The sequence below is a fragment of the Serpula lacrymans genome, assembly GCF_000218685.1.
Source record: "Serpula lacrymans var. lacrymans S7.9 unplaced genomic scaffold SERLAscaffold_9, whole genome shotgun sequence".
In the NCBI taxonomy this organism is placed as follows: domain Eukaryota; kingdom Fungi; phylum Basidiomycota; class Agaricomycetes; order Boletales; family Serpulaceae; genus Serpula; species Serpula lacrymans.
Window position 1 is genome coordinate 697614 of NW_006763298.1, and position 25652 is coordinate 723265.

General features: G+C 44.8%; 9 protein-coding genes across 9 annotated transcripts; 3 read left to right on the forward strand and 6 right to left on the reverse strand.

Annotated features, from left to right (window-relative positions):
* Positions 1–296: 296 nt before the first annotated feature.
* Positions 297–913, reverse strand: SERLADRAFT_393623 (uncharacterized protein; the record flags this gene model as incomplete). The annotated part of the gene is made up of 3 exons (XM_007320058.1): positions 297–453; positions 511–652; positions 701–913. 3 exons carry the CDS (start codon positions 749–751, stop codon positions 437–439), a joined length of 210 nt encoding a protein of 69 aa, XP_007320120.1.
* Positions 914–2206: 1293 nt separating this feature from the next.
* On the forward strand, positions 2207–4618 carry SERLADRAFT_409414 (uncharacterized protein; the record flags this gene model as incomplete). Its single annotated transcript, XM_007320059.1, has 9 exons — positions 2207–2253; positions 2353–2619; positions 2668–2793; positions 2900–2933; positions 3246–3401; positions 3936–4017; positions 4258–4331; positions 4379–4522; positions 4577–4618. The coding sequence occupies 9 exons, from the start codon at positions 2207–2209 to the stop codon at positions 4616–4618; spliced, it is 972 nt and encodes a 323-aa protein (XP_007320121.1).
* Positions 4619–7752: 3134 nt separating this feature from the next.
* Positions 7753–10133, forward strand: SERLADRAFT_471389 (glycoside hydrolase family 16 protein; the record flags this gene model as incomplete). Its single annotated transcript, XM_007320060.1, has 11 exons — positions 7753–7912; positions 7977–8695; positions 8745–8909; positions 8962–8994; positions 9052–9061; positions 9113–9151; positions 9204–9273; positions 9326–9582; positions 9637–9724; positions 9785–9847; positions 9902–10133. The coding sequence occupies 10 exons, from the start codon at positions 8541–8543 to the stop codon at positions 9973–9975; spliced, it is 954 nt and encodes a 317-aa protein (XP_007320122.1).
* A 782-nt stretch (positions 10134–10915) lies between these two features.
* On the reverse strand, positions 10916–12185 carry SERLADRAFT_439658 (uncharacterized protein; the record flags this gene model as incomplete). Its single annotated transcript, XM_007320061.1, has 8 exons — positions 10916–11072; positions 11149–11198; positions 11263–11391; positions 11457–11523; positions 11600–11723; positions 11822–11902; positions 11955–12046; positions 12106–12185. The coding sequence occupies 8 exons, from the start codon at positions 12183–12185 to the stop codon at positions 10916–10918; spliced, it is 780 nt and encodes a 259-aa protein (XP_007320123.1).
* Positions 12186–12423: 238 nt separating this feature from the next.
* Positions 12424–14121, reverse strand: SERLADRAFT_471392 (uncharacterized protein; the record flags this gene model as incomplete). Its single annotated transcript, XM_007320062.1, has 9 exons — positions 12424–12852; positions 12925–12974; positions 13030–13158; positions 13224–13290; positions 13355–13478; positions 13551–13631; positions 13694–13785; positions 13863–13950; positions 14004–14121. The coding sequence occupies 9 exons, from the start codon at positions 14035–14037 to the stop codon at positions 12696–12698; spliced, it is 822 nt and encodes a 273-aa protein (XP_007320124.1).
* A 266-nt stretch (positions 14122–14387) lies between these two features.
* Positions 14388–15546, reverse strand: SERLADRAFT_439660 (uncharacterized protein; the record flags this gene model as incomplete). The annotated part of the gene is made up of 8 exons (XM_007320063.1): positions 14388–14544; positions 14604–14653; positions 14707–14835; positions 14888–14954; positions 15003–15126; positions 15176–15256; positions 15316–15407; positions 15467–15546. The coding sequence occupies 8 exons, from the start codon at positions 15544–15546 to the stop codon at positions 14388–14390; spliced, it is 780 nt and encodes a 259-aa protein (XP_007320125.1).
* A 2168-nt stretch (positions 15547–17714) lies between these two features.
* On the reverse strand, positions 17715–19476 carry SERLADRAFT_471400 (glycoside hydrolase family 16 protein; the record flags this gene model as incomplete). Its single annotated transcript, XM_007320064.1, has 11 exons — positions 17715–17899; positions 17961–18023; positions 18084–18171; positions 18231–18345; positions 18403–18553; positions 18609–18678; positions 18731–18769; positions 18822–18831; positions 18889–18921; positions 18972–19136; positions 19189–19476. The coding sequence occupies 11 exons, from the start codon at positions 19341–19343 to the stop codon at positions 17826–17828; spliced, it is 963 nt and encodes a 320-aa protein (XP_007320126.1).
* A 1212-nt stretch (positions 19477–20688) lies between these two features.
* Positions 20689–22143, reverse strand: SERLADRAFT_439663 (glycoside hydrolase family 16 protein; the record flags this gene model as incomplete). The annotated part of the gene is made up of 10 exons (XM_007320065.1): positions 20689–20762; positions 20827–20889; positions 20951–21038; positions 21093–21358; positions 21411–21480; positions 21533–21571; positions 21623–21632; positions 21690–21722; positions 21775–21939; positions 21989–22143. The coding sequence occupies 10 exons, from the start codon at positions 22141–22143 to the stop codon at positions 20689–20691; spliced, it is 963 nt and encodes a 320-aa protein (XP_007320127.1).
* A 45-nt stretch (positions 22144–22188) lies between these two features.
* Positions 22189–22646, forward strand: SERLADRAFT_393641 (uncharacterized protein; the record flags this gene model as incomplete). Its single annotated transcript, XM_007320066.1, has 1 exon — positions 22189–22646. A coding segment is annotated over one exon (194 nt), but the record flags the coding sequence as incomplete, so codon positions are not given.
* Between the last annotated feature and the right edge of the window lie 3006 nt (positions 22647–25652).

Genomic DNA, 25652 nt, shown 5'->3' on the forward strand with positions numbered 1-25652 from the left:
GTCATTCGCAGCCTGTTCATGCCCAGTCGGAAATGACAAAATATATGCCGAATTAGATATCCTGTCGAATCAGACCATTTACATCGAATCTAATCTAATCATAAAGTATTCTCACGGTTTTGAGACGTGGCTTGAATCAACAAAATGCTGCAATTGCGTGTGATCTCACAAAGCAATGCAATACAGTGTCGCACATTCATGCACACATGCACCACTGTGCAGTGCAATCATGCATTCACTGCTTGCATAATCACGTGCCCATATGTTTGGTCACATTTTGCACCATGTTCGATTTCATCCTTCCTCTGTTCTGTACCACCATCTCCACCACAATCTTTACTAACTTTGGTATTTCCCATGTATCGGACAGGTCTGCACTCACTTAACAAGGGATTTTGATGGATAGTGCATAACTGTGAGGAGCAACACGATTAACTTAAAGTGAAGACCAAGGTAAGTAAGTATCTTTCAGATGTCCTTTCTTTACCGCTAATATATTGTTTGTGCTAGTACAAGTGGCCGCGGGAAAGTCAAAGACTCGAGGCCAAATCAATAGCCCTTCCTTTCGAAGCGCATTTAATGAGGTAGGCTTTTGTTTATGGCCTCTTTCCAACTGATACTTCAAACAGAAGGTCACCTCTGAGGCTGCAATGTGCGTACACAGTTGTTTCTGAGGCATTGTGTCTAACTATCTACCTAGAAACCTCCAGCTAAGGCTTTCAAAGCGAAATAGCAGTGCCAAAAGGGCCATTTTGGTGTATTGATGAGGGTAATTGTTTGCAGGGAGCCAGATGGCTTATATGTATATGTTATGTCCCCCCTCTCATTTGCTTTCATTGCTACATATCATTCATATTCGCTATCATTTGTTTTAATTCAATGTAATTAGTATAGTTTTGAATTCAGTTTGATTCGCTGTGATTCAAATATTCTGTATATTTGTGAAGCAGATTATAAAGAGCCATCTAACTAAATCAAATGATTTCTGTACTACCGCTGTGGTTAGATATGAACCTTTTATATTCGAAAATAATCTAGGATTACGGTAGTTTCAAGATATATATCGAATTACACGACGAAATTCGATGTGATTCGGTATATATTTTGTCGTTTCCGACTGGGGTTCATGATGCATAATTTGTGCCAGATATAGGTATGATGGTATCGTATATCTCACCTTTTGTTGCCAGTCACTCCTACCCCTGAATCTGGCTGGGTGCTGGGGGCAAAATTCCATGTTTAATATTAAAACATTTGAAAAACACTTGAAAAATAAAGACTTTGTTTCTTAGCATACTTCTCTATGTAGCACTGGAGGTTTTTTGCTCATGGTTTTTTCAATATTTTCACATGAAATATTAGGGAAAACACACAAAATGTATTGTCACAAAACATGTTCCCACTCCGTGTAGATGTAATACTAGTTACCAATGTTTTGCAAAAATACATTTTGTATATCTTCCCCAATGTTTCTTGAGAAAACTAGGGATGCCAAAGTTCAGTTTGGCCAAGTGGTTCAGAACTGATAACTGCTGAACTGAACCTTAGTTTTGGGTTTGGTTTGGTCCAGTTCTTAGTTTCTGTACCTAGGTTTGGTCTGTGGTTCAGGCATCCTTGCAGTTTCCCAAATTCAGTTCAAACCCATCCAAACTGACAAACCTCACCACCAATACACCACAATCAAGGGAGGGCCCAAACAATGCACGGACACATTGTTTGCACCCTCCCTCAAGCATCCACCAGCATTGTTAGCACTAGCACCAGCATCACCAGCATCACTCCCTCTCCCTCCCAACCTACTCCTTTTGCTGGCAAGCAAAGGAGTCAAAAACAATGCACCAAGTATTGATCCCGGCTCCCTCTCGTGCCACTACCACCTCCCTGACCTCCCTGACCAACACCAGCATCACAGTGTCACTCTCTCTCATAGCCACCCAACCCCATTTTGGGCAAGCAACGGGGACCAAAAACAATGTGTTAATGCATTGTTTTGGTCCCCTTCAGTTACCCCACTACATCAATGCACCACCAACACCAAGTGGCGTCTCTATGGTGCATGAAAATGATGCAATTGCATCATCTGCCTGTGCCATCGAGACATGCTAAGGCTTGCATATTAGCACACTGACATGTCCAAATAGGTGTTCATGATAAATTGCTAACACCACTTGCACAGCCACAGTAATTATTTTCCTCAGTAACAACTATGACCAACATACACCAATGTGCACTCAACAAGGATGGCACACTCAAGTAAGCTGGAGCCATTGAATGGTATTAATCTGAATCTGAGGATCGGCCTATCAAGCCCAAGCAACACCCTACTGCTGTTGTAAAGATTGCTGGCTCTAGGTGGGCAGTCAAGCCAACCTGGAAAGTTGTTGAGAGTCAGGCAGTAGCCTCTGCCTCTAACAGCAATAAAAGAGCACAACCAGATGACTCATCTGTCTCAAGTGGCCCAGAGAGCCATCTTCAGCTTTTAGTTGATCAAGCAAGTGGGGGAAGAGACATTATTCATAATGCCAATATGGAAGTTACCAGTGTTGGTGATAACAATGATACAGATACAGACCCTGTTGTTGTGTATGAAAATATGTATCGAGCTTGCAAGGTGAAAGAGTAAGTACAGTTGTATGTATTTATAAAACTATACTGACAAGTTTGTAGCGTAATATTAAAGCAAAGGGCACTCAAGGGAATGATCCATGCACAAAGGATGTGTGTGCAGCCTTTGTTGCTGAAGAACAAGTTATTGACAGTCATACTCAGTCTGGTCATTGGTGCAATGTGTCTGTATGTAATCTACATGTTATATTGTGAAATGATACTTTTTGTTGACTTACAGAGCATATATTTTAGAGCTCACTTAATATCAAGAAAAGCCTGTGTTGGTTCACAGGTGGGACGTCTACCCTTTGGAAACACATATCCAGGTAAAATTTTGCCTCAAAGACTATACCAGCTTTAATGTGTTTCTCTGTAGAAAATGAGATAGACATAGACCCACATATCAAGCTGTGTGTGCTCAACCTGACATAGAGCCACACCCACATGCATTACCTGAGAAGGACAATAAGGCCACTGATAATAGTGTTATACCACACATTAGTTAACCTAGTATCCTTTCCTTTGTCCAGCAAAGCTTTAAGTGGACCAGAGATAGCTTACTAGAGCATATCATTAAACTTGTAGCCCAGGAAGATCTTATAAGTCACTTTATATTCTGATGATATTGATAAACAAAGTCTTTCACCACAATTGAAAAAGAAGCCTTTCATGCTGTTCTCAAGTTTCAAGGACCACAGACTAAAGACTCCGACATACCTGGTTGCACCACTCTTCATGAGACTTTCCTTTCAAAAATATTGAAGGTTGAAGAGAAACTTTGGGTTATGTTCAAAGTATGTATTTATGTCGTAATTTTTTGTACACACTTTCATTGTTTTTTTAGGATATTCCTGGACAAATCTTAATTACCTTTAATGCTTGAACATCAAAAGCATTTTACCCATATCTAGCTGTGACTACTGACAAATTATGACATTTGTTTATAATATGAGAAAACAGGCATTGGCCAGGGCTTGAACCTGGGACTCCAGCTTTCATGGTCTGGTGCTTTTACCAACTAAGCTACCAAGGTGTACTTGGAAAACATACTGATTGGCTGCATGTCCAGAAATATCCAGAATCACTGTACACGGGTGCAGATCCCATTGTGTGTTGTGATGACTACTCACTATATTGATGCTCCTGCAAACAAGCCTAATGATTGGGAGCTGAGGTCTAGAGTACTTGGTTACACTGAGATTGAAGGTAATCATAGTGATGCTAATACTGCAGCAATTATACTTTGCATTGTTGTTGACAGGTATGATATAAGAGAAAAGGTTTGTATACTTTTAGTTCCAAAAATCATATGCTCATCTGCCTTATAGATTGGTTGGACCACTTCAGATAATACATCTGCTAATGGCAAGGCTGTTCAAATGCTACAGCATATCTTAGATAACCCAAATGGTTTGCAATAGTTTGCTCATCAGCATAGAGCCAGGTAGGTCTTCCTCATATTATGAATCCACTACTAATCTGCTCAAGATGTACATATGGAACATACCATTCACCTTGCTGCAAAGAGCTTTATAGAGGCTGTATGCCCAACCTCAGATCAATATTGTGAGGTCAAATTTTCAGAAGATAAAAACTCATAGAATGTAAATATTGAAGATTGAGCTAATGAATGGGATCCTACTCTTGAAGATAATGATCTTGTTGAGGATGAGGATTATGATGCAGGGGATTTCCTTGGAAAGTTTTTGGCTTTTGTTAATCAGGTATAGTTTTTATTGTTGATAGTTTGAATAGACTAACTCTTGTATAGGTCAGAGCATCACCACAGGCAAAGGCATACTTTGTTAAAGTATGCAAAGAAAAGCATATTGCTCCATTGGAGTTGATCAAGTGGGTTAGAATTCAATGGGGATCCATGTATGATCTCCTTAAACGTGTTATCACAAATAAAGACGTATGTATGTCCTGCAATTATAACTAACTTTATAATAACTGATATGATACATAGGCTGTCAATAAGTTCTGTGCTGTTGCTGATATCAGTCCATAAGTACCACAGCTCAAGAAAAAACAGTACAGAGACTTTGCCCTATCAGATTGTGAATGGGCTTTACTTGAGCTTATCAAGAGAATGATGTTGTTGATGTGATCAAATGGTGCGGTGTAAGTACAGTATCCAGTGTTTCTTTGCAAACATGTATCAATTACTGATTAACGTGTAGTACCACTCAGCTTAATACCCAGTGCTGTCATTGATGGCATGTGATTATCTTGCAATTCAAGGGTCTTCTGTTGCAGCTGAGAGAGTATTTTCCAGTGGTGATAGGACAAGTACTGTATTGAGAAATAAGCTTCTTTCAGAGACATTTGAAGCTTTACAGAGTGGTACAGAACTGGTGTATTGGATATTGAGAGAGAAGTTGCTTTGCATGAGAGGAAACCTTTCAAATTAGTGGTGGATTAAGTGTAGAAGTATATTTACTACAAATATGCTTAACAAAGTATATGTATATACTGTACTTGCCCCAAATTATAACTTAGTTGTGATTCTTGCTGCGTGCAGTATGAGTATGGGTAGAAAGTAGTCTATGTAGTAAGCAAAGAAATAATTTGGCACTGGGGGGATTAGAATGAGCAGGTGGTGGTAGGGTGGTTTTGCCCTTGCGAAGGGGCTCATCAGGGGGCTTAACCGCTATCCCAACCACCCGACATGAGTGTGACCAACTACCCTCTTTTTGATACAGCCGTTTACCGGAGTCCGGACTTGATGCTATGACTGATATACTGAGGGTACACTATCTCTTTGGGTTTCTGGCTGTGCGCCCTACAACCAGTCGGCCAAGAATGGGGCTCTCTCTCATGCCAGGACTTTCTTCATTGGGCATTCTGTACATAGTTCTATCGCATGACGCGATGCATGTGACTAGGATCCTTTTGGTGCCATGGCACAGTAGCTCTTCTCCTAAGATAGGAGTGACATCCCTATTTCTGTTGCTGACAAAGTCATAGATAAGAGTTCAGCCCACTCTGAACACAAATTGAACTATTTTGGGAAAATTACCACAATATAAGATAGTTTGGAGGTCCAGTTCTGGTTCAAACCAGAACCAGAACCACCAGAACCAGATTCACTTGGTTCTGTTCTGGTTCTGTTCTGTTCACCCTTGAATCTACTTGGTTCAGTTCGGGGTTCAGAAAAAAATGCCTCTGAACCATGTCAGGCAACGAATATAAAGCTATATAACAACAACCAATGCCTGGCCAAGTCCTTGATAAAAGGCGATGGATCAGAGTATGAAAGCTGAAGAGTATCTGTATAGGCGCAAATCCAAACCAATATTGAACTAAAGAATAATACATGGAATATCTACTCCTTATATACTGAATAGTAGTGATCAGGCCAGAAAGAGAGAAAGGTACAAGAGTGGCCTGACTAAATGGTTAACCAATAAGAAAAAAGGGAAGTGGTCTAATCTATCATATTTACTAATTGTAAGAGAGAGAGCCTTAGTAAAAAATGTACAATTGGCTGTATCAGTAAGCCCATGAGAAGATACTGAGTCACAGCCTACATTGCTGATTAATCTCTCGCCGGAGTATTCCCAGACATAGCATTGGATCGTAGCTATGCCAATTGGATATCCTCTCGGGGGTCTATGATGGTTCTCTGTGAGGCAACGTTAAACTATAACAAAAACAAAACCTGTCTCCACCGCACTTGCAGGGAGTAAGGGGTTCAATGAGCCTGGTTATCGACAGATGCTAGAGAATATAGCAAGTAGAGGATGTAGGAGTAGGACTCAGAGGTTTCTGATAAGAGGTTAAGCAGATTATTCAAGTAATAGAAAACTAAGGAACTATACATGAATAGGTAAGGCTTTATATAGCTAACCATTCGTTCCTCAAACCGAAAGGAGAATAGACGAAAAGTGGTCTGAGGAATAAATTGTCCAATAAGAAAAAAGGGAACAACTATTGTACGACTTTGAATGATTAATCAGCGGGTGAGAGAATTGTACTAATAATAGGTGTTTGTCACGCGTGTTCAGGAACTGTATCCTCATGATGAGGTACAATTCTGATCAAAGCATTTATTAGTATATCCAGGCCTTAATGGGACTTGGAGCTGGTTGGCGAGATGCCTACTATCAGTCCCTACCCATTATGCTGGCTGGCTGGGAGTGATACCCAGTCTCTGATCTGTGATATAAAGTGGTAGCGGTGGTTAAGAAAGCCTGTGAGGGCTATAAGAAGTAAGATCGCAAATGATACCTCTAGCCCTAGAGCCAGAGGTGTAATGGGAAAAGTGTTTGAGAACCAAGACATAGAGAATATAAGAAAATAGTAAAATGGTCCTTACATTCTCCTTCGTTGTAAGTATGATAGAATGTGAGTATGAAGGGAAAATAAGAAGAAGAAAGATAGAAGTAATAAAGTACCGGCTGTGATCTCTAGTCCAAGGGCGAGAGGAGTGACGGGGAACGAGTTGGATAACCACGACATGATGGGAATGTGATGAGAAAAATTGATTCCTCACAAACCAAACCAAACCAAACTTTGGCATCCCTAGTCAGAAATAGCTACAAGAGAGCTTAACTATAGTGTACAAGAGTGATAGTACACTATGTTGGAAGTATACAAAATGCATAAGCATTGTACGGCATGGTGCATAGATAAGGAGTAGCGCAGGCGCCAAACTGGGAAAGTCCAGTAGTTGGGGTGGCCTGTGCACCAATATACCATATCATTTTTTTTGGTTCCGTCTTCACTTATATATGCTGTTGTTGTCAGGCAGACACCTCAGATCTTCTCTCGAAGTCTGAGGTGAGATACTTTTATGTTAAGCTTATGAGTACTTAGCTTATAACTCATCTTTAGCTTATTATCTTGCTAGGTACATTATTCTGAATATATCAAATCTTCTCTCAAAGTCTGAGCTTATTATCTTGCTGGATCAAACCCGAACAATTTCACACTATAGTTAGGCTCTCTCTTGTCCCAGGTGCGCGTCACACCCTCTGAACACTTGGTCGAAATTGGGTTATCTCGGCACGGCTCGGCTAACGTTGATGATGCGCACGTGGCTCACATTGCCCTTCCTAGACCTCGCTCACGTCGGGGCCGGAAAGCCTCCGGCTTCCCGGTCTCTCAGACTGTCTCAAAGTTCATTCTTCTAAGTTGTCATTGCACACAAGTACTGTACTCCACTCTGCTTTCTAGCCACTAAGTAGTGCTTGTAACTTGCTCTATCTGCTTATATTCACATTGCCGCTCATTCACAAAGACCTAGGATACTTTCTTTAGCAGAAGCAAGCAAGGGTTACAGAATAAGAAGTATGCGAAGGTACGCACTTCTTATCCCGCACGGACTCATATCACGAGAGTAATCACTTTAAATCTTGTTGTAGCTCGGAAGGAGATAACATGTTTGAAGGAATCGTACGGCAGATAGATTTGCTCTCAAATTCCAAATCATACAGGGGGAATACTCATAAAGACCCAATATCAATAATACAGCATTAGACCACTGCAGATCCTCAGGCGAAGGACTCCCAGCGCACCATCACGGGCTATTTGAGTCGCAATTTTACAGTCAGGGGGCGGGAATGTTTCAATGTGGTCCGCGTGACCACTGGGCAGGCGACAACTTCTTGGTCAATTGTCGTTATCTTGATCAAGTCGCGCTTGATAGGACTCTTACGGTTTGACTACTGTTTGGTCCTAACAGCATCAGCATCTTCCACAAGATCGATCGACATTGGGTATTAACATGTGGATTTTCCGGCTGATGTGCTTAAGTAGGAAACCCATTGAGAAACTTGCCGTCTGATGTAGGTTGGGGATCCACAAGACATATCGCTTGTGCTCTGTGCTCTCTTAGCCTTGCGATCTAAATATGGCTGCCTGTGGACCTATTTCACGGCAGGTTCACCTCTAAACCACTTTACCCGTCGTATCATCTCTCGACCAACATGAAGTTCTCGCCCTCTACTGGAGCCCTCACCGTTGCATCTCTTGCAGGATCGGCACTGGCTGGCACTTACAACGTTGCCGACAACATTGTTGGCAATGGCTTCTACAATTCGTTCGGCTTTGAGGCCATCGCTGATCCTACCGCCGGACGCGTGTAAGCTCTCGTACCATGGATTCACCTTATCCACTGACACCATCCTCAGCAACTACGTCGATCTGGCTACTGCTCAGAGCTTGAACTTGACCTACACCAATGGCAATTCTTTCGTCATACGAGCAGATGATACCACTGTATTGACTGCGAGCGGCCCTGGAAGGAACTCCGTCCGAGTGAAGTCTAACACTGCGTACACTACCCACGCCGCTATGTGTGTATATTGGCTTTGCGACGGCGGTTTAAGTATTGATTATCTCCATTAGCTTCGGCATTGCTCACATGCCCGAAGGTTGTGGGTGAGTAATTTTCGATACATTTACACATGCATTTCGAGCTGACTGTTTGAATTTCAGATCTTGGCCCGTAAGTTGATTTATTTATAGGTCAAACTGGCAAATCTGACCTTGATATCAGGCTGTCTGGGAAACGAACGAAAGCAACTGGCCTGCTGGTGTACGTATATTTCTCCTTGAGCTTGAGTTATTATTTCTGACCGGCAATCCAGGGCGAGGTTGATATTGTCGAGGGTGTTAACAACGTCGCTCCCAACCAGGCCACCCTTCACACTAGCCCCGGTGTGTAACACTTCTACAACTATCATGCCCTAATCCTGACGTTTCTACTTAGGATGCACAATTCCTTCTTCCGGAGGCATGCTCGGTACTGTTGTGTCCACTAACTGTGACTCCAATGCCAACGGCTGTAGCATCCAACTTACCGAAGATAACAACAGTTTTGGACCTGGTTTCAACGGCGTTGGTGGTGGATGGTATGCCGTTGAACGTACCAACAGCGCCATTAGCGTGTGGTTCTGGGAACGGGGTTCCACTTCTGTTCCTTCTCAAGTGAGCAGTGGTGCTTCTTCGATCGACACCTCCACCTGGGTGAGTCATAGAATCATATCACTGTCACATTGTTGCTAAATTTGTGTTCTGAAGGGTACACCCGATGCTTACTTCCCCAGCACAAGCTGTGACATCTCGACCATGTTCGATGCCAACAACATCATCATCAATTTGACGTTCTGTGCGCTCTTTTATCCTAGATTTGATAACTGAAGTTACTCATTTACTTACAATACCATAGGCGGTTCCTGGGCAGGTAAAGCCGCAACGTACTCTGCATCCGGTTGTCCCTCCGACTGCATTAGTGAGTTGCATTCCCCTCGTTTCGCATATTCATCATTATCGTTTCCGATATTAGGCTACGTCAACGCCAACCCTTCCGCTTTCACCAACGCATACTTCGAGTTCAACGCTATCAACGTCTACACTTAAACGTCACACGCAATATGTTTACCAGCGTAAAAAAAAATCCCGTCATTCTCGGGCGGGGAGGTTTATATCAAATATATATTTAATTGTATGTCGAGGGTTGCTCATGTGCCATATATTTTACTGGTATCCATGTTTTATATGATATTCTCTGACAAAAAGCTGACTGTAGCGGCTGAAATGAGGGATGAAGTATTGAGCATAATTGTATGATGTTGGATATATATAACAGAAGTCATTCAGACATGTAGTAGGAAAAAGGGCAAAAAAGCGGTCACATTGGTTAAATCACTCACTATAGTATGGATATCAGTCATGAATGACTATGAAGCTATCTGGAACATGCATGGAATGTACCATTAACATCCATTGTATAATCACAAAAAGCGAAGAGAAAAGGGGGGAAAACAAATAACTCACAGTGTCCCCCAGAAGATATCTACAGCTCTTCAGAGACTCCACACAGCCATCACAGGTAGCATAAGCACTAGTATACACCCTTCAGTATCATCGGGGGCTTGAGGGCTCCTGGATTGGTTAGTGGAGAGTGCTGTTATGAGGAAATGGTATCAGACATGATGAAAGTGCGACAATTAACGTGAAAAACAACATACCTTGAGAATAGGTGTGATATTATGTCTCTACATAATATACCATCGATTTGACACCAACTTAATGCTTATCGGATTAGTGAATGGAATGGAATGGTGTAGTGCTATCGGTGGTGAGGAAGTGAGGATGAGGCCCAGTCACAAGCATATGAAAACTAGAATGATGTATCATATTGTAATGTTGATAGCTTTTCGTACGACTAGCCATTCAAATTGCAATTTAACTCGATCGTTCGCAGTCCATTCATAACGCATAAATTGTGCCAGATATAGGTATCGTATATCTCACCTTGTATTCAACTCACTCCTGCCGCTGAATCTGGCCCGACTCTTCACTCAGCACCTACAGGGTTCCAGGTGACCGCTCCATCCGCACCACGGTCGAGTGCGTCCAACAAGGCCATATCCGCCTCTGCAATCTCGAAATCGTAAACTTGCCCATTGGACACGATGCGCTGCTCATTGGCGGATTTCGGGAGGGGAACGAATCTTTAGGGAGAATAATTGATATAGAAGCACGCGTACACCTCGCGGATCAAAGCTTCTGAACCATAAGCCCACGTACCCTTTCTGGAGCGACCAACGAATGAGGATTTGCGCACCATCTTTCTCATACTATTCAAAATTCACTTCATTTAGACGGGTACAACGACTCTGGTTTAGACTGCTTGAGACTCACCTTTTTCGCCAGCCCCTGTATGACGGCGTGGTCCATCGCGCCACGCACGAGGGGCGTATAGGCCTGTACGGCGATGTTGCGTTCTGTGCAATACTCGATGATAGGGCGTTGCTGACAGAATGGGTGGAGCTGACCATGGACGACGATGATCAAAATCGATGTAGGACTTGGGATGACGCTCGGACGTAGCTCACCTCCAACTGGTTCACATCCGGCAACTCATACCCAGCCTCGATTATCTCGTCAATGTGCTTTCCAGAGCTGACATCAAGGAGATATGATTAGTTAGGTTAGGCTTGAAAAGTAAAGGGGCGACAGAAATGGAGGTTATGCGTACTAGTTCGACACACCTATGCACCTCACGAGGCCTGCTGCTTTTGCTTCTTGCAGAGCTTTGTACGTCGCAAGTCTGTTCGCTTTTCCCGTGCGGGGACTGTGAATGAGGTAGAGGTCATAATAGCCTATTTGAGAGATTCCACAAAAGAGAATGCCGAAGAATGTCGAATTAAATGAGAAAGAAAGTAGATACTAGACAAGCCCGAGTGTAGTAGGCACTTACCAAATCCTAGGTTCTTTATAGAGTCATTTACCGCGCTCAGCGTGCTATCGTACCCAAACTCATTATGGAAAATCTTGGAAGCTAAAGACCGAGTCACAACGAGACCAACGTAGAAGAGCGCTTAATAACACACTGATAAAGATATCTTCTCGACTAATGCCACTTTGTCTTACGCCTGATCCGACTCCTGCTTCGTTACGATAGTGGCGGGCAGAGTCGATCATTCTATTAAATCCAATCATGATGAAAATTGTATCAAATAAGAATTTTGATTATTTACGGACCTGTACCCGTTCTGCAGCGCGATCTTACACGCTTCCGCACATTCGTCGTTCACAGCAACTCCGAGACCCAGTGTGGGCATTGTGTAACCTGCAATGAGGATAAGATCTGTTGATGACTTCGGTGTATCTGAGGCTAACCTGTTCGTAATACAATCTCTGTAGGAACCTTCATGATAACAAGGCGGTGGTTGCTGAGGTGTGGTGTATGTACCAAGTCCTGTCATGGTTGGCCCCAAGAAATGTCGGTTTGTCGGGTTTTTGGCTCCGGAGTAAGCGGCCCGGTCATAGGTACCTTATCAGATAAGTATGTAAGTGTTGAGAAACAAATGTATGACATAAATATAGCGGATAGCTTGAAAGGATGACTGCCCAAGGTATTTCTGGGGATGAATCTGGGAGCAAGCGTACGAGAACTAATACGATGTATCATATTGTAACGTTGACAGCTTTTCGTACGACTAGCCATTCAAATTGCAATTTAACTCAGTCGTTCGCAGTCCGTTCATAACGCATAAATTGTGCCAGATATAGGTATCGTAAATCTCACCTCTTATTCAGCTCACTCCTGCCGCTGAATCTGGCCTGACTCTTCACTCAGCACCTACAGGGTTCCAGGTGACCGCTCCATCCGCGCCACGGTCGAGTGTGTCCAACAAGGCCATATCCGTCTCTGCAATCTCAAAATCGTAGACTTTCCCATTGGAGATGATGCGCTGCTCATTAGCGGACTTTGGGAGGGGAATAAATCTGTAGGAAGAGTGATTAGTATGGACGTGTAATCCTCGAGGATCAAAGTTCCTAAACCACATGTCCACGTACCCTTTCTGGAGCGACCAACGAATGAGGATTTGCGCAGCATCTTTCTCATACTATGACGGAAAAAAATCACTTCTTCAATTCCGGCCAGGTTGCTTCGAAACTCACTTTTTTCGCCAAGCCCTGGATGACGGCGTGGTCCATTGCGCCACGTACGAGAGGCGTGTAGGCCTGTATGACGATGTTGCGTTTTGTGCAGTATTCGACGATAGGACGCTGCTGACAGAACGGGTGGAGCTGACCACGGACGATGACGATCAAAATCTATGTAGGACTTGGGATGACGCTCGGACATAGCTTACCTCCACCTGATTCACGTCTGGCAACTCGTACCCAGCCTCAATGATCTCGTCAATGTGCTTGCCAGAGCTGACATCAATGTTTGGTTAGTTCTCGTGTGAAAAAGTAGAGGGGCGACGGGACGTATACGTACTAGTTCGACACCCCTATGCACCTCACGAGGCCTGCTGCTTTTGCTTCTTGCAGAGCTTTGTACGTCGCGAGTCTATTCGCTTTGCCCGTGAGAGGACTGTGAATGAGGTAGAGATCATAATAACCTATTTGGAGTGACCCACAAAATAGAATGGCGAATAAGAAACCAGACAGGGCCGAATACAGTAGACACTCACCAAATCCTAGGTTCTTTATAGAGTCTTTGACCGCCCTCAGCGTACTATCATACCCAAACTCAGGATGGTAAATCTTAGAAGCTAATGACCGAGTCAGAGTGAGTCACAACGAGACTAGCATAGAAGAGCGCTTAAGGACACACTGATAAAGATATCTTCTCGATTAATGCCACTTTGCCTTGCACCTAATCCGACTCCTGCTTCGTTATGATAGTAGCGCGCAGAGTCGATCATTCTATTAATTCCGATAAGGCGATCACGATGAAATGTCGTATCAAATAGGGGGTTCATAGACAGGATCAGCTAACGGACCTGTATCCGTTCTGCAGCGCGACCTTGCATGCTTCTGCACATTCGTCGTTCTCAAAAACTCCGAGACCCAGTGTGGGCATTGTGTAACCTGCAACGAGGATAAGACCTGTTAATGCAGACTTCAGTGTATACCAGGCTAACCTGTTCGTAATGCGATCTCTGTAGGAACCTTCATAGCGACAAGTTGCTGAGGTGTATGAGCAATTGTACCACAATACGAGAAACGCTGAGTAAGTTGTCAAATGCAAGATATAAATATAGAGGATATCGATGAATATATATGAGCCATGATCCGATCGTTTGCTTGGAATGGAAACTGCTTTGATGTCAGTGATCTGATTAGTTTCCTATGCTTTGAACATGCCTCTCACGTCACACTATGACATTTTTCAATACCAAAAGGGCCTCTGGAACATTGAATGGAAGCAAGTTAAAGACGTCAAAACTGTGGATACATATCAAATACATATGAAAACAATGTGATATTTCTTACTTCACTTCAAACGCTATTCCTATCATGTACATTTACTCGGTATCAACAGGGTTCCATGTTATCGCGCCCTCCTTCCCGCGATCCAGAGCACTAAGCTTAGCCATGTCTTCTTCCAAAATTTCAAAGTCGTATACTTGTAGGTTAGACACGATTCGGTCTGGGTTCGAGGACTTGGGCAGGGGTACAAAGCTGTGGAAAGCGAGCTGCATAAGACAAGATCATAACATAGACATGCACACAGTGCTTACCCTTTTTGCAGTGACCACCGAATGAGAATTTGCGCAGGTTCTTTGTTGTACTGTATCGTATTTATCAGGCATGCACATCAACGACACTGAAACCGAGACACACCTTCTTTGCAAGCTCTTGGATGACAGGGTTGTCGAAACCTCCACGCACGAGAGGTGTGTATGCCTGAACAACAATGTTGTGTTGCTTGCAATACTCGACAATAGGTTTTTGTTGACAGAAGGGGTGAAGCTACAAAAATCGATACTGAGTTGGTGGATTCCAGAGTATGGACTTAACAGACCTCGACTTGGTTAACGGCAGGCATTTCCAGGCCAGCCTCACGAATCTCTTCGATATGTTTGACAGCGCTGGTTTGATATTTAATAACCGAAAGAACTGGAATGAAAGAAACATACTAGTTGGATACCCCGACAGTTCTAACTAAGCCAGCAGCCTTAGCTTCTAAGACTGCTTTGTAACCTGCAAGACGTTTCTCCTTGCCGCCGATTGGACTGTGAACAAGATACAGATCGTAATAATCTGTAAAAAGTGAGCCTATGGAAGTAGATCTGGGAATGGTGTAACATACCAGACCCCAAGTTCTTGATTGAATCATCGATCGCTGCCTTGGTTTCTTCCTTGCCATAATCATCATGGAACACTTTGGATGCTGAGATCCTCTAAGTCAGGTTTCTGTGCGGAGAAGCTGAGAGGGAGAACGACACTTACTAATGAAAATGCTCGCCCGGTCTACGCCGCTTTCTTTCACACCGACGCCAACCTGAACCTCGTTCTCGTAGTAGCGTGCGGAATCGATCATCCTACATATATTTACATTGCATTAGATGGACGCGATGGTTATGAATAACTAATTACTGACGTGTATCCATTTTTAAGTGCAACAGCACATGCCTCCGCGCATTGCTCGTTCTGATACACCCCCAGGCCCACAGTGGGCATTTTATGGCCTGAACTGAGTTAGAGTAAAGGCTAACACATACGTAGTCAAAGAAGAGGCTGACCAGAAGACAGCACAATTTCAGTGGCGACCATGGTATATTCGATTTTATACTAGGTTTAGAGATGGGGAGTGGAGGGGGGATAAGTAGCGGATCGATAAAAACATGAGACGGAAGATCATATATAGCTGTAAAATGTTAGATTATCTGCAAGCGGGCTTCGAGTATCCAGAAGTTGATAATCAGAAAAAAGCCGACGGTTTGCTGATCACGTTCAAGCTGAGCAATCGACGAAATCAACGGAAGCTGACTGTTAGACCCTGATCTCCCACTCATCTCCACAATGCACTACGTTAATCACGTCTCCAAGTAGAGCCGAGCCAGGAAAAATGGTCACAAAGACTCAAAGAGGGCAGAGAAGCGGATAAATAATAATAGTATTGAGATCAAATAAGATTCTACTTCCCAATCACGTAGTCTCCCTTGCTGACCTAATATATTGATGATAGTCGATCGATATCTTGTAAATACCAATCACGCACACGTGTCAGCTGACAGGTGTGCTTAAGACATAACAGTGGTCGTTAGAGCGGTATTGGACCTCTATATGGAGAGAGCAGCCAGGACATCTTTGAAAATTCAACAGGTGAGCTCACTATCGCGAAAAATAGAAGAGGCAGACGTGGGAATTGCTTACCAATGCATCGTCGTCCCATGGTTTTACGCCTTGATAATAGCTCTTCTATATCACTATCAGAAAACATCGATCCGTGGTTTATATTGTATGGCATCCTGTGCCAACCACGATTATTATTGGTGTTACTTCCGTTCTTGGTTGTAGGAGCCGCCTTGCTGCGTTTATAGTTTCGTGATTGGAAGACAAAGTGCGTGCAGAATTTTCGAGGTTTTTCTCCTTCATAGTAGCATTATGCACCATGAACATCTCTTTGGTGCCTCCCTTGCCTTCATCTGTCGTCCAAAATCCACTCTCCGGCAAATATTCACCTGAATGGGAGCAAACGCACTTTTGGTCGCCAAACTTGCCTTGTCCGATCAGGAAGTAAAAGCATACGTTCTTTCCCCTATAGATTATCAGCGTAAAACCGACAAAGTAGAGCCATCGTATAACCACTTACATTGTTTCTCGGACACTTTTTGTCGTCAGGTGCATGCGAACAAGCGCACACCCTGCCTCTCATACATCCACTATGATTGTATAATCGACATGGAAACCCGTTGCCGAGGTGTTCACAGTCACTGGACTCTGATTTTGAGTCCCCTTCAAGATTGAATTCCTCATCGAGCAGCGGAAAGTCGTCTTCTATGCAAACCAATACCTTGTAGCGACCACCTGCTTCCAAGAGGCTTCGCGCGGCTGCGAGCTCGGTCTTTGCATCACCGTTATTGGGGTCTACTCTAAGTACCATCTCGAAGTCTGAAAATACATATTATGCATCTACGTTTCTTTGTCAAAGGATCAACGTACCGGCAATAACAGCAGGTAGAAGCCTCATTTCCTTGCGCGCTAAACATCTTCGGTAGCAAGCCTTGACGGACTTTGGGGCATGGAGAAGGGGCCCAGCCTCTTCAAACCTGCGACATCGATGCTTTGTAAACCTCAAGGTTTTGAAATCATTATCGACACGTACATATTGAGCCTAAGGTAAGCAGCAGCCAAGTTTGATATGTATACGACTCTTGCACCGTGGATTTCGATGGCTCTTGAAGTAACAACGAATAGCCCCATGGTAATCTTGCTCCTTATAGCATTTGTTCCCCTGCAAGATATTGTCAATTGGAATGGCGAAGCGGCGGTGCGAGCTGTTCAACTTCTTCCTTGCAGATCTCTGCCTTTTTTTGTCGTTCTCCAGATTTGGCCGCTCTTTTGCCTGGGCGTTCTTCGATGGCTTTCTGGATCAACTTCACGCCACTTTGGGATGCTCTTGATTTCACCATAGCATCACCATTTTTCATAATGTAGTCAAGGGTACGACAAGTTGCGGTGGTGGTGGTGACAACTGAACGACAACCAGCCTCTGAAAGAGGCTTGAAAAGGGAAAAAAATGCGACGTGTTCACCTTCACGTGCGGTAATTAACACATCACGTGCAAGCATCTAGCTTTAACACGCTGAAGTACCAGAGTTGTCATCTTATCCAAGCACCACGAAAGCTCGTCGCAGGCGGAATATATTGCAAAGGAGTTAATCCTCAACTTACAAATAAGTTAATATATTATACAAAAATCTCTCCATCCAAGAGTGAAGGGACCAATAACAATTTCAAGTGTAGACGTTGATGGAAGCAAATTCGAAATATGCGTTGGTGAAGGCGGTGGGGTTGTCGTTTACGTAGTCTGATACAATGGGTTAATGTGAGCGACTATCAATCATCGACAAGGCATGGGAGAAACTCACCAACGCAAGTGGAGGGACATCCAGATGCCGCATAGACCGAGGATGAACCTGCCCAGTCACCGCCTTTTGAAAGTTAAGTACATCAGTAATTGTATTATGCAGGCTCTCAGGGAAATGACACACAGAAAGTCAAGTTGATGATGATGTTGTTCGCGTCGAAGTGTGTGGCAAGGTCGCAGTCGGTATCAGGGAAGTAAGCGGCAGGAGTTCCCTACACAGAGCGTAGTGAATAAGTACGCTACAAACAGAACAAATACTACTTTGACTTACCCAGGTGGAGGTATCAATGGAAGAGGCTCCGCTGCTAACTTCAGCAGGAACTGAGGAGGAAGATCGCTCCCAGAACCAGACGCTGATGGCGTCGTTGGTACGTTCCATAGCGTACCTGCAACCTTTAAGTCAATACCACGCTTGCTGTACAAACCGAAAAGGGAAAACTGACCATCCGCCACCAACATTATTGAAGTCCGGTCCGAAGCTGTTGTCGTCCTCAGTGTATTGGATACCGCAGCCAGCATTTCCGTTGACTGTGGCATCACAATCAGTGCCCACAACAGTTCCCAGCATGCCTCCGGAAGAAGGGATCGTGCAGTCTGGGCAGAAAAATAAATTCAGGATTAGAACATGAGAAAGAGATTGGATGATTACCGGGGCTTGTGTGGAGCGTCGACTGGTTGGGAACTACGTTGTTGACCCCCTCAACGATATCGACCTCACCCTAAGGTTTCGATCAGAGAAAAAAGATTGGCCTGAATAGGAGATACACCTACACCGTCGGGCCAGTTGCTCTCATCGGTTTCCCAGACAGCCTAACGAGGACGTCAAACTCAGCTACTCTAGAATCTGTGAAGAAAAACGTACTGGCCACGTTCTGTAAATAAAACATGGAGCTGAGATTCTGGATTACGTATATAGGACAGTGGCTTACCCACAACCTTCGGGCATATGATTCATGCCAAAGCTGGTGAAAAATATCAATACCCACGAGATGGAAAAATCAAAAATACACACATAACAGCGTGTGTGGTGTACGCAGTGTTGGACTTGATTCTGACGGAGTTCCTCCCAGGGCCGCTCGCAGTCAAGACAGTGGTGTCATCTGCGCGCATGATGAAGGTATTACTAGTGGTATAGGTTAGATTCAAGCTCTGAGCAGTGGCCTCGTCGACGTAATTCCTGCAGGTAGAGAGCGTCAAGGGAGGACAAAGATTATGTTAACAGGACTTACACGCGTCCATCGGTAGGATCTGCAATAGCCTCGAAAGTGAAGGCACTGTAAAAATCATCACCGACAATGTTGTCAGAGACGGTATAGGTCCCAGCCAGTGCCGATCCCGCAAGGGAGGCCAAAGTAAGAGCACCGGCAGAGGGTGTGAATTTCATACTGTTCGAGAGACGATGTGATAGCTGAGGTGGTATGCAACAGGCCAATGCTGTCCCGTATTTAAACCATGTCGCCCAAGGAGAGCACACAGGGAGAGTGATATTTTTGGCGGTGTAGCATGCGGGATGAAGGTCAGTTGCTATCAGGACCTGAGACCGAGTATTGGGAAAGCGAGGAACTATCGGAGGTTTTGCCTGAACGGTAGTTTCGAGTATGGGTCAACAAGTCCATCAATTCAAATCAGACAACTCTAAGCGCATTCTAACGATACCCTGCTTGATTTTACCTTGAGCACACCGGGTCGATCTTTGAATGGCATCGACAAATACAATGTGCAGATGGGGGTTCGACAAGCCCAATGTCAATGGACTAGCATTATACTAAGAGGTCGCCTCCTGCGCGATAATGACGTGGACTACGTTGAAACAGTATCTAGGTCCTTGATGAGCATTCTCCCTGAGACCATTCGTGAACCCAGGCTCAAAATAGATCGACAGATGATGGTGCGCTGGCATTACCTGACTTGTCGATCCCATATTTGCCTTGCGCAGCAGCTTCCTCTTCAGACAGCTCTTCAGGCTGGAGTTGCATGAGGGCTGTATGATATTGTTAGTAACACTGCGTGGTTTTTCCTTGCATGGTATAGAGAGAGGAACAAGCAGTGGATTCGTGGGAGGACAGCTACTTCAGGCGTGTTCGTCTGCGCTATTGCATGGCATTTTTTCCCGAGCTGGAGTATTCGGAGTGATCGCTCCGCATATGTGGGAGAACAAGATGTGCACTGTGTTCGAGGTTTAAGCTTCAGCAGGCCAGGAATAGATAAAACGCGCACTCTGCGTGATCCTTCCGCTCAAAAGGCGTCATGATCCTCGCACGAGACTTGGACCGTCAAACGTCTGGACGTCATTGACACGGTATCCGAGTCGGATATTGGCGCTAGTATATGACCTGACACTGATCTACCACGTTTAAGACGGAAGCATGAGCAGACGCCCCCAGAGTAAGTCTTGATACCTACTAGGACCTAAGCCTAAAAGTTAGATTATAGTCAAATGCAAGTTGGCTGGGGGGCACCACTGGCAACGATGTCACGCACGGTTAGCTCCACATGGTGATGTGACGCGTGACTAGACAAAGTCCCAAACTATGAGACATCCCCATTACAGAGGAGCGACCACTCCTGTGTCGATACTCATCTCAAGATCTCATAACACATGAATGCCAATAAAATATATTGCACATGAGCAACCCTCGACGTACAAATAAATATAGATTTTATACAAACATCCCGCCCGAGAAGTACGAGATCTTTTTTTACACTGGTATACGTGTGGCGTGTAACGTTTAAGTGTAGACGTTGATGGCGTTGAACTCGAAGTATGCGTTGGTGAAAGCAGAAGGGTTGGCGTTGACGTAGCCTTACATTGGAAGCGATAACGATGAATATACGCCTGTCAGTGGAGCAATGGGAATGACACTCACTAACGCAGTCGGAGGGACAGCCAGATGCAGAGTAGATTGAGGCTTGACCTGCCCAGGCACCGCCTATGGTATTACACGTGATTGAGTAAACTTCAATTATCAAACCTAGACTGAAAAAGCTCACAGAAGGTCAAGTTGATGATGATGTTGTTGGCATCGAACATGGTCGAGATGTCACAGCTTGTGCTGGGGAAGTAAGCAGCGGGTGTACCCTTGAGAACCCAGATTTAGCAACAATGTGACAGTGATATGATTCTATGACTCACCCAGGTGGAGGTGTCGATCGAAGAAGCACCACTGCTCACTTGAGAGGGAACAGAAGTGGAACCCCGCTCCCAGAACCACACGCTAATGGCGCTGTTGGTACGTTCAACGGCATACCATCCACCACCAACGCCGTTAAAACCAGGTCCAAAGCTGTTCTTATCTTCGGTGAATTGGACACCACAGCCAGGGTTGCCGGTGGCATCCGCGTTACAGTCAGCGTTCACAACAGTTCCAAGCATGCCTCCAGAGGAGGGAATGGTGCAGCCTAAGCAGAAACGTCAAGATGAGAGCATAATAGTTGCAGAAGGATCACATACCAGGGTTAGTGTGAAGGGTTGCCTGGTTGGGAGTAACGTTGTTAACACCCTCGACAATATCAACCTCGCCCTGGATTGCCGGTCAGAGATAATAACTCAAGCACGAGGTGAAATATACATACACCAGCAGGCCAGTTGCTTTCGTTCGTTTCCCAGACAGCCTGATACCAAGGTCAAATCTGCCAATTGGACCTATAGATAAATCAACTTACGGGCCAAGATCTGAAATTCAAACAGTCAGCTCGAGATACATGTGTAGATGTATCGAAAATTACTCACCCACAACCTTCGGGCATGTGAGCAATGTCGAAGCTAATGGAGATAATCAATACTTAAAACGCCGTCGCAAAGCCAACATACATACATAGCGGCGTGGGTAGTGTATGCAGTGTTAGACTTCACTCGGACGGAGTTCCTTCCAGGGCCGCTCGCAGTCAATACAGTGGTATCATCTGCTCGTATGACGAAAGAATTGCCATTGGTGTAGGTCAAGTTCAAGCTCTGAGCAGTAGCCAGATCGACGTAGTTGCTGAGGATGGTGTCAGTGGATAAGGTGAGTCCATGGTACGAAAACTTACACGCGTCCGGCAGTAGGATCAGCGATGGCCTCAAAGCCGAACGAATTGTAGAAGCCATTGCCAACAATGTTGTCGGCAACGTTGTAAGTGCCAGCCAGTGCCGATCCTGCAAGAGATGCAGCGGTGAGGGCTCCAGTAGAGGGCGAGAACTTCATATTGATCGAGAGATGATACGACGAGTAAAGTGGTTTAGAGGTGAGGCTGGTATGCAATGAATCGACAGACAGTCGTATTTAAACTGTTAAGGCCAGGAGAGTACATTGCACAAGCGATATGTCTTGTGGAGCTTCATGTGAGGTAGCATGCGGGATCACAGCTAGTTGCCATAAGGACCATAATCGAGTATGTGGGGTGTTTCGTTTGGAGGCAGTAAGAACCCCGACCTACATCAGATGGCAGCTTTCCCAACGAGTGTCCTGTTTAATTCTCACTCAAGCACATCAGCCGGTAAAACCATATGTCAATACCCAAGAGAGATGTTGATCGATCTTGTGGATGATGCTGATGCTGTTAGGCTCAAACACTGGTCAAACCGTAAGAGAAGGATGACAGGTCCCATCAAGCGCGACTTGATCAAGATAACAATAATTGACCTAGAAATTGTCACCTGCCCAGCGGTCACGCGGACCACATTGAAACAGTATCCATGCTTTATAGGAGATTTCCGCTCGCTGACTGTAAAATTGCGCCCCAATTAGCACGAAAGATGATGATGCGCTGGCATTGAGTCCTTTTCCTGCTAAGAGGATTTGGTCTGAATATTCCTCCTGTATGACTTGAAATAAATTCGAGGGCAAATCTATGTCTGCAGTACGATGCCTTGAAACATGTTATATCCTTCAAGGCTGCAAAAATATTACTGATATATGAGTCCGTGCGAGAGGAGAGGTGCGTACCTACGCGTATCTTAAGCTTATTCTTGACTGCTTCCGCTAAAGAAACGCTGGTACCCAGGTTTTCCGAATAACATGAGGGCGGAGCCGTAAAAAAAACCATGGGCTGAAGATTGGCGACAGCGAATGATGCCTGCATAGTATTGGCCGATATGTGGGGTGATACCATAGGCATTGATTCACAAAAATAGATGAAGCAGATGACTTCAGGCAGCCTCGACGTTACTAGGAACTGAGTCTCAAAGTTTAATCCCAGCGACTGTTGGTAGCACGCGCCAATCCTGCTTGGCCACGAGTGACCGCACTGAGTAAAAAGCAGTAGTGACTGTAACGAACGACTGGTTCTCCTCCTACAGGTGTAAAATCATTCTGACGCTGTAAACATTGCCTTTCTTTTGCTCGAAGTCTTACTACCATGCGAGCCCACCATCACATGGAATTTTGCATCCCCGTTGCCTTTCCTGGCCCGCGCCCAGTTGCAACGAAAGCCCAGCCATCAGATCTGCAGAAAACGTGATCATGTCTTACTCCACATTCACTCTGGCACTAGGCGAAAATGGATGTGTTAGTCCCTCGGTTCGCTATAATATCGGAATGCATTGATTCGAATTCAATCAGTCACAAGGTGCCGAGGAAATCGTGTTATAGTAGCATAAGCAGCGAACCAGTGCTTTGCTACACTTCCAGTTGAGTGTTACATGTATAAATAGTCGCTATCTTACAGAGGCAAGGTAATAATTGCCAACTAGCAGGTCTCATAAAAGCGGTTTAGACTGCAGTGATCGTTGCACCATCATATCTCCTAAGGAACCACTGTCTTGTCAAAGAGTTTATTATTGCTTATCTCCGAAGTACAACACTAGTGCAACGCTGTGTACCTACTTTGTTTGCTAAGAACGCCGGTCCACATGCAACCTCGACGGGAACAATACTCGAAGGCAATAACTGCGGACCTCTGGAACTAGACCACAAGGAACCGCAGGAGAAACTACGGTGGAAATTACTCAGCCTCTGAAGGCACGTGATGCAAGCGGGAACAGGTCATGTACAGGATGTTTTTCGACCAGAAGCTACTCACCTTCCACTTTCTTATCGATCATGCACTATGGTTGAATTCTTTCGCATCTCAAGTCATATGCGCGTACAACCTCGCTATTGTACCCCAGAGTAAAGAGATATTCTTTGGGACTATTGACTTTGCCGATCCGACCGAACCGTCACTGGCTGATTTCATGGTCGCCGAAACTTGACAGGACGCAACAGACAAGATGACGAAACAGCTACTGCATTACCTGGCCCTGGCAATGAACCCCAAATTGGACAAGAGGCGGCCGTTGCCAACTTTACTACTGCATTACTGAGAGACCTTGAGTACGACGATGAAAGTAATATCCTTTTCCTTTCGACATGCCATCCCTTTTCTCTATGTGGAGAAACCTCAGTCCCCCAGACTGACATTTGCATCATGGATGATAATGAAATACTGCTGCTGTTGCAAAAGGATAAGATAATGACGAGCATGAAAGATCGGAGCCTCAGGTCATCGCAGAGGCTTTTGCAGCCCTTACGCTAAACAGTCGGAAGTGAGAACGCGACCTCAACCTCCCCCTTGTAACTCCATCATATTCTCTTGTCTCACCATGGTTGGCACTTCGCCGGTCCCGTACAAAATCACCATCACTGCCGCACTGGGCAAAGCCCGTTCAGGACGGCACTTATCCCGAGACCGAAACCCATGTCTTTCGTTATATCTCTGCCCTTCCTCACCGGAGCAGCGAGGGGATGTGCCCTCTGGCAACAGACTCAAGATCTTGCGATACTCCGAGTCATTCAAAAAAATTCATGGGAAACCGAAACCTGTACGTTCTCCTGCGAAACTGTTTCTAATTCCTGTCAGCCTCCCGGCACCGTCTTCAGGCAAACACAGGAAGTTTACGAGAGTTTTTTTTCGAGACGTGGCCAGTTGTTTATAGTGGCGGCATTTACATTGTGCATCTTTCGTGAAAGTAAGCAACAGACGCTTCAAAACCGTCCTCGAATCATATCCTCGTAAATCAAACACTGCGGGAGCCTTCCGAGTTGATTATGAATCCTTCAGATCATAAATTTGTTTGTTTGGTGCTCTTGCAATATATATATAGGTGTCGTTCAGAGCAGGAATGATAATTGTCACCTAGTGTCGAGTGAGTGGGGGTCCTGAATGAAACGCAGCCCGACCTTCAACCCACACGCATGATAAGTTCGTTCGCTGAATTACCGCAGATGTTGGAGTATGTCTGTCCTCAGGATGTCGTGGACTTGCGTATTCTAACACTATTCCTAGCGGTGGATCTTTGGCCAACGTGGCTGTTCTCAGCAGTCACCTCTGAATCGAATGGGATATAGAAGCCTCTGGCTCTAGCTCCACATGCCGAATTGGCGTTCCTCAACCAAGGCGTTGCCGAAGCATCCAGTGCTCTCGCATACTCCTGGCCAAGTCCCGGGCCCATTCAGGATTTTTTTTTAGCTTGCGACTAGAAAGCGAATGTTACTTTTATGCTCCAATATGGTGCTTGTCGTTGTCCTACTAAATTTCAGCGTTGCCAATGACACTATGCCTCCCGGGCCATCAGAGATGAAAATATCACGTTGACCCCTTCGTCGCGTCGTGAATCTAGTATGACTCTTCGAAGTGGAAGTGCGATGAATGTCGCCTTCGATTGTTAGGCAAAGCTACCTTGCGGCTTTGCATATGCAGGTCTATCACGAGATTACGGTTTGTATAAAAGTCA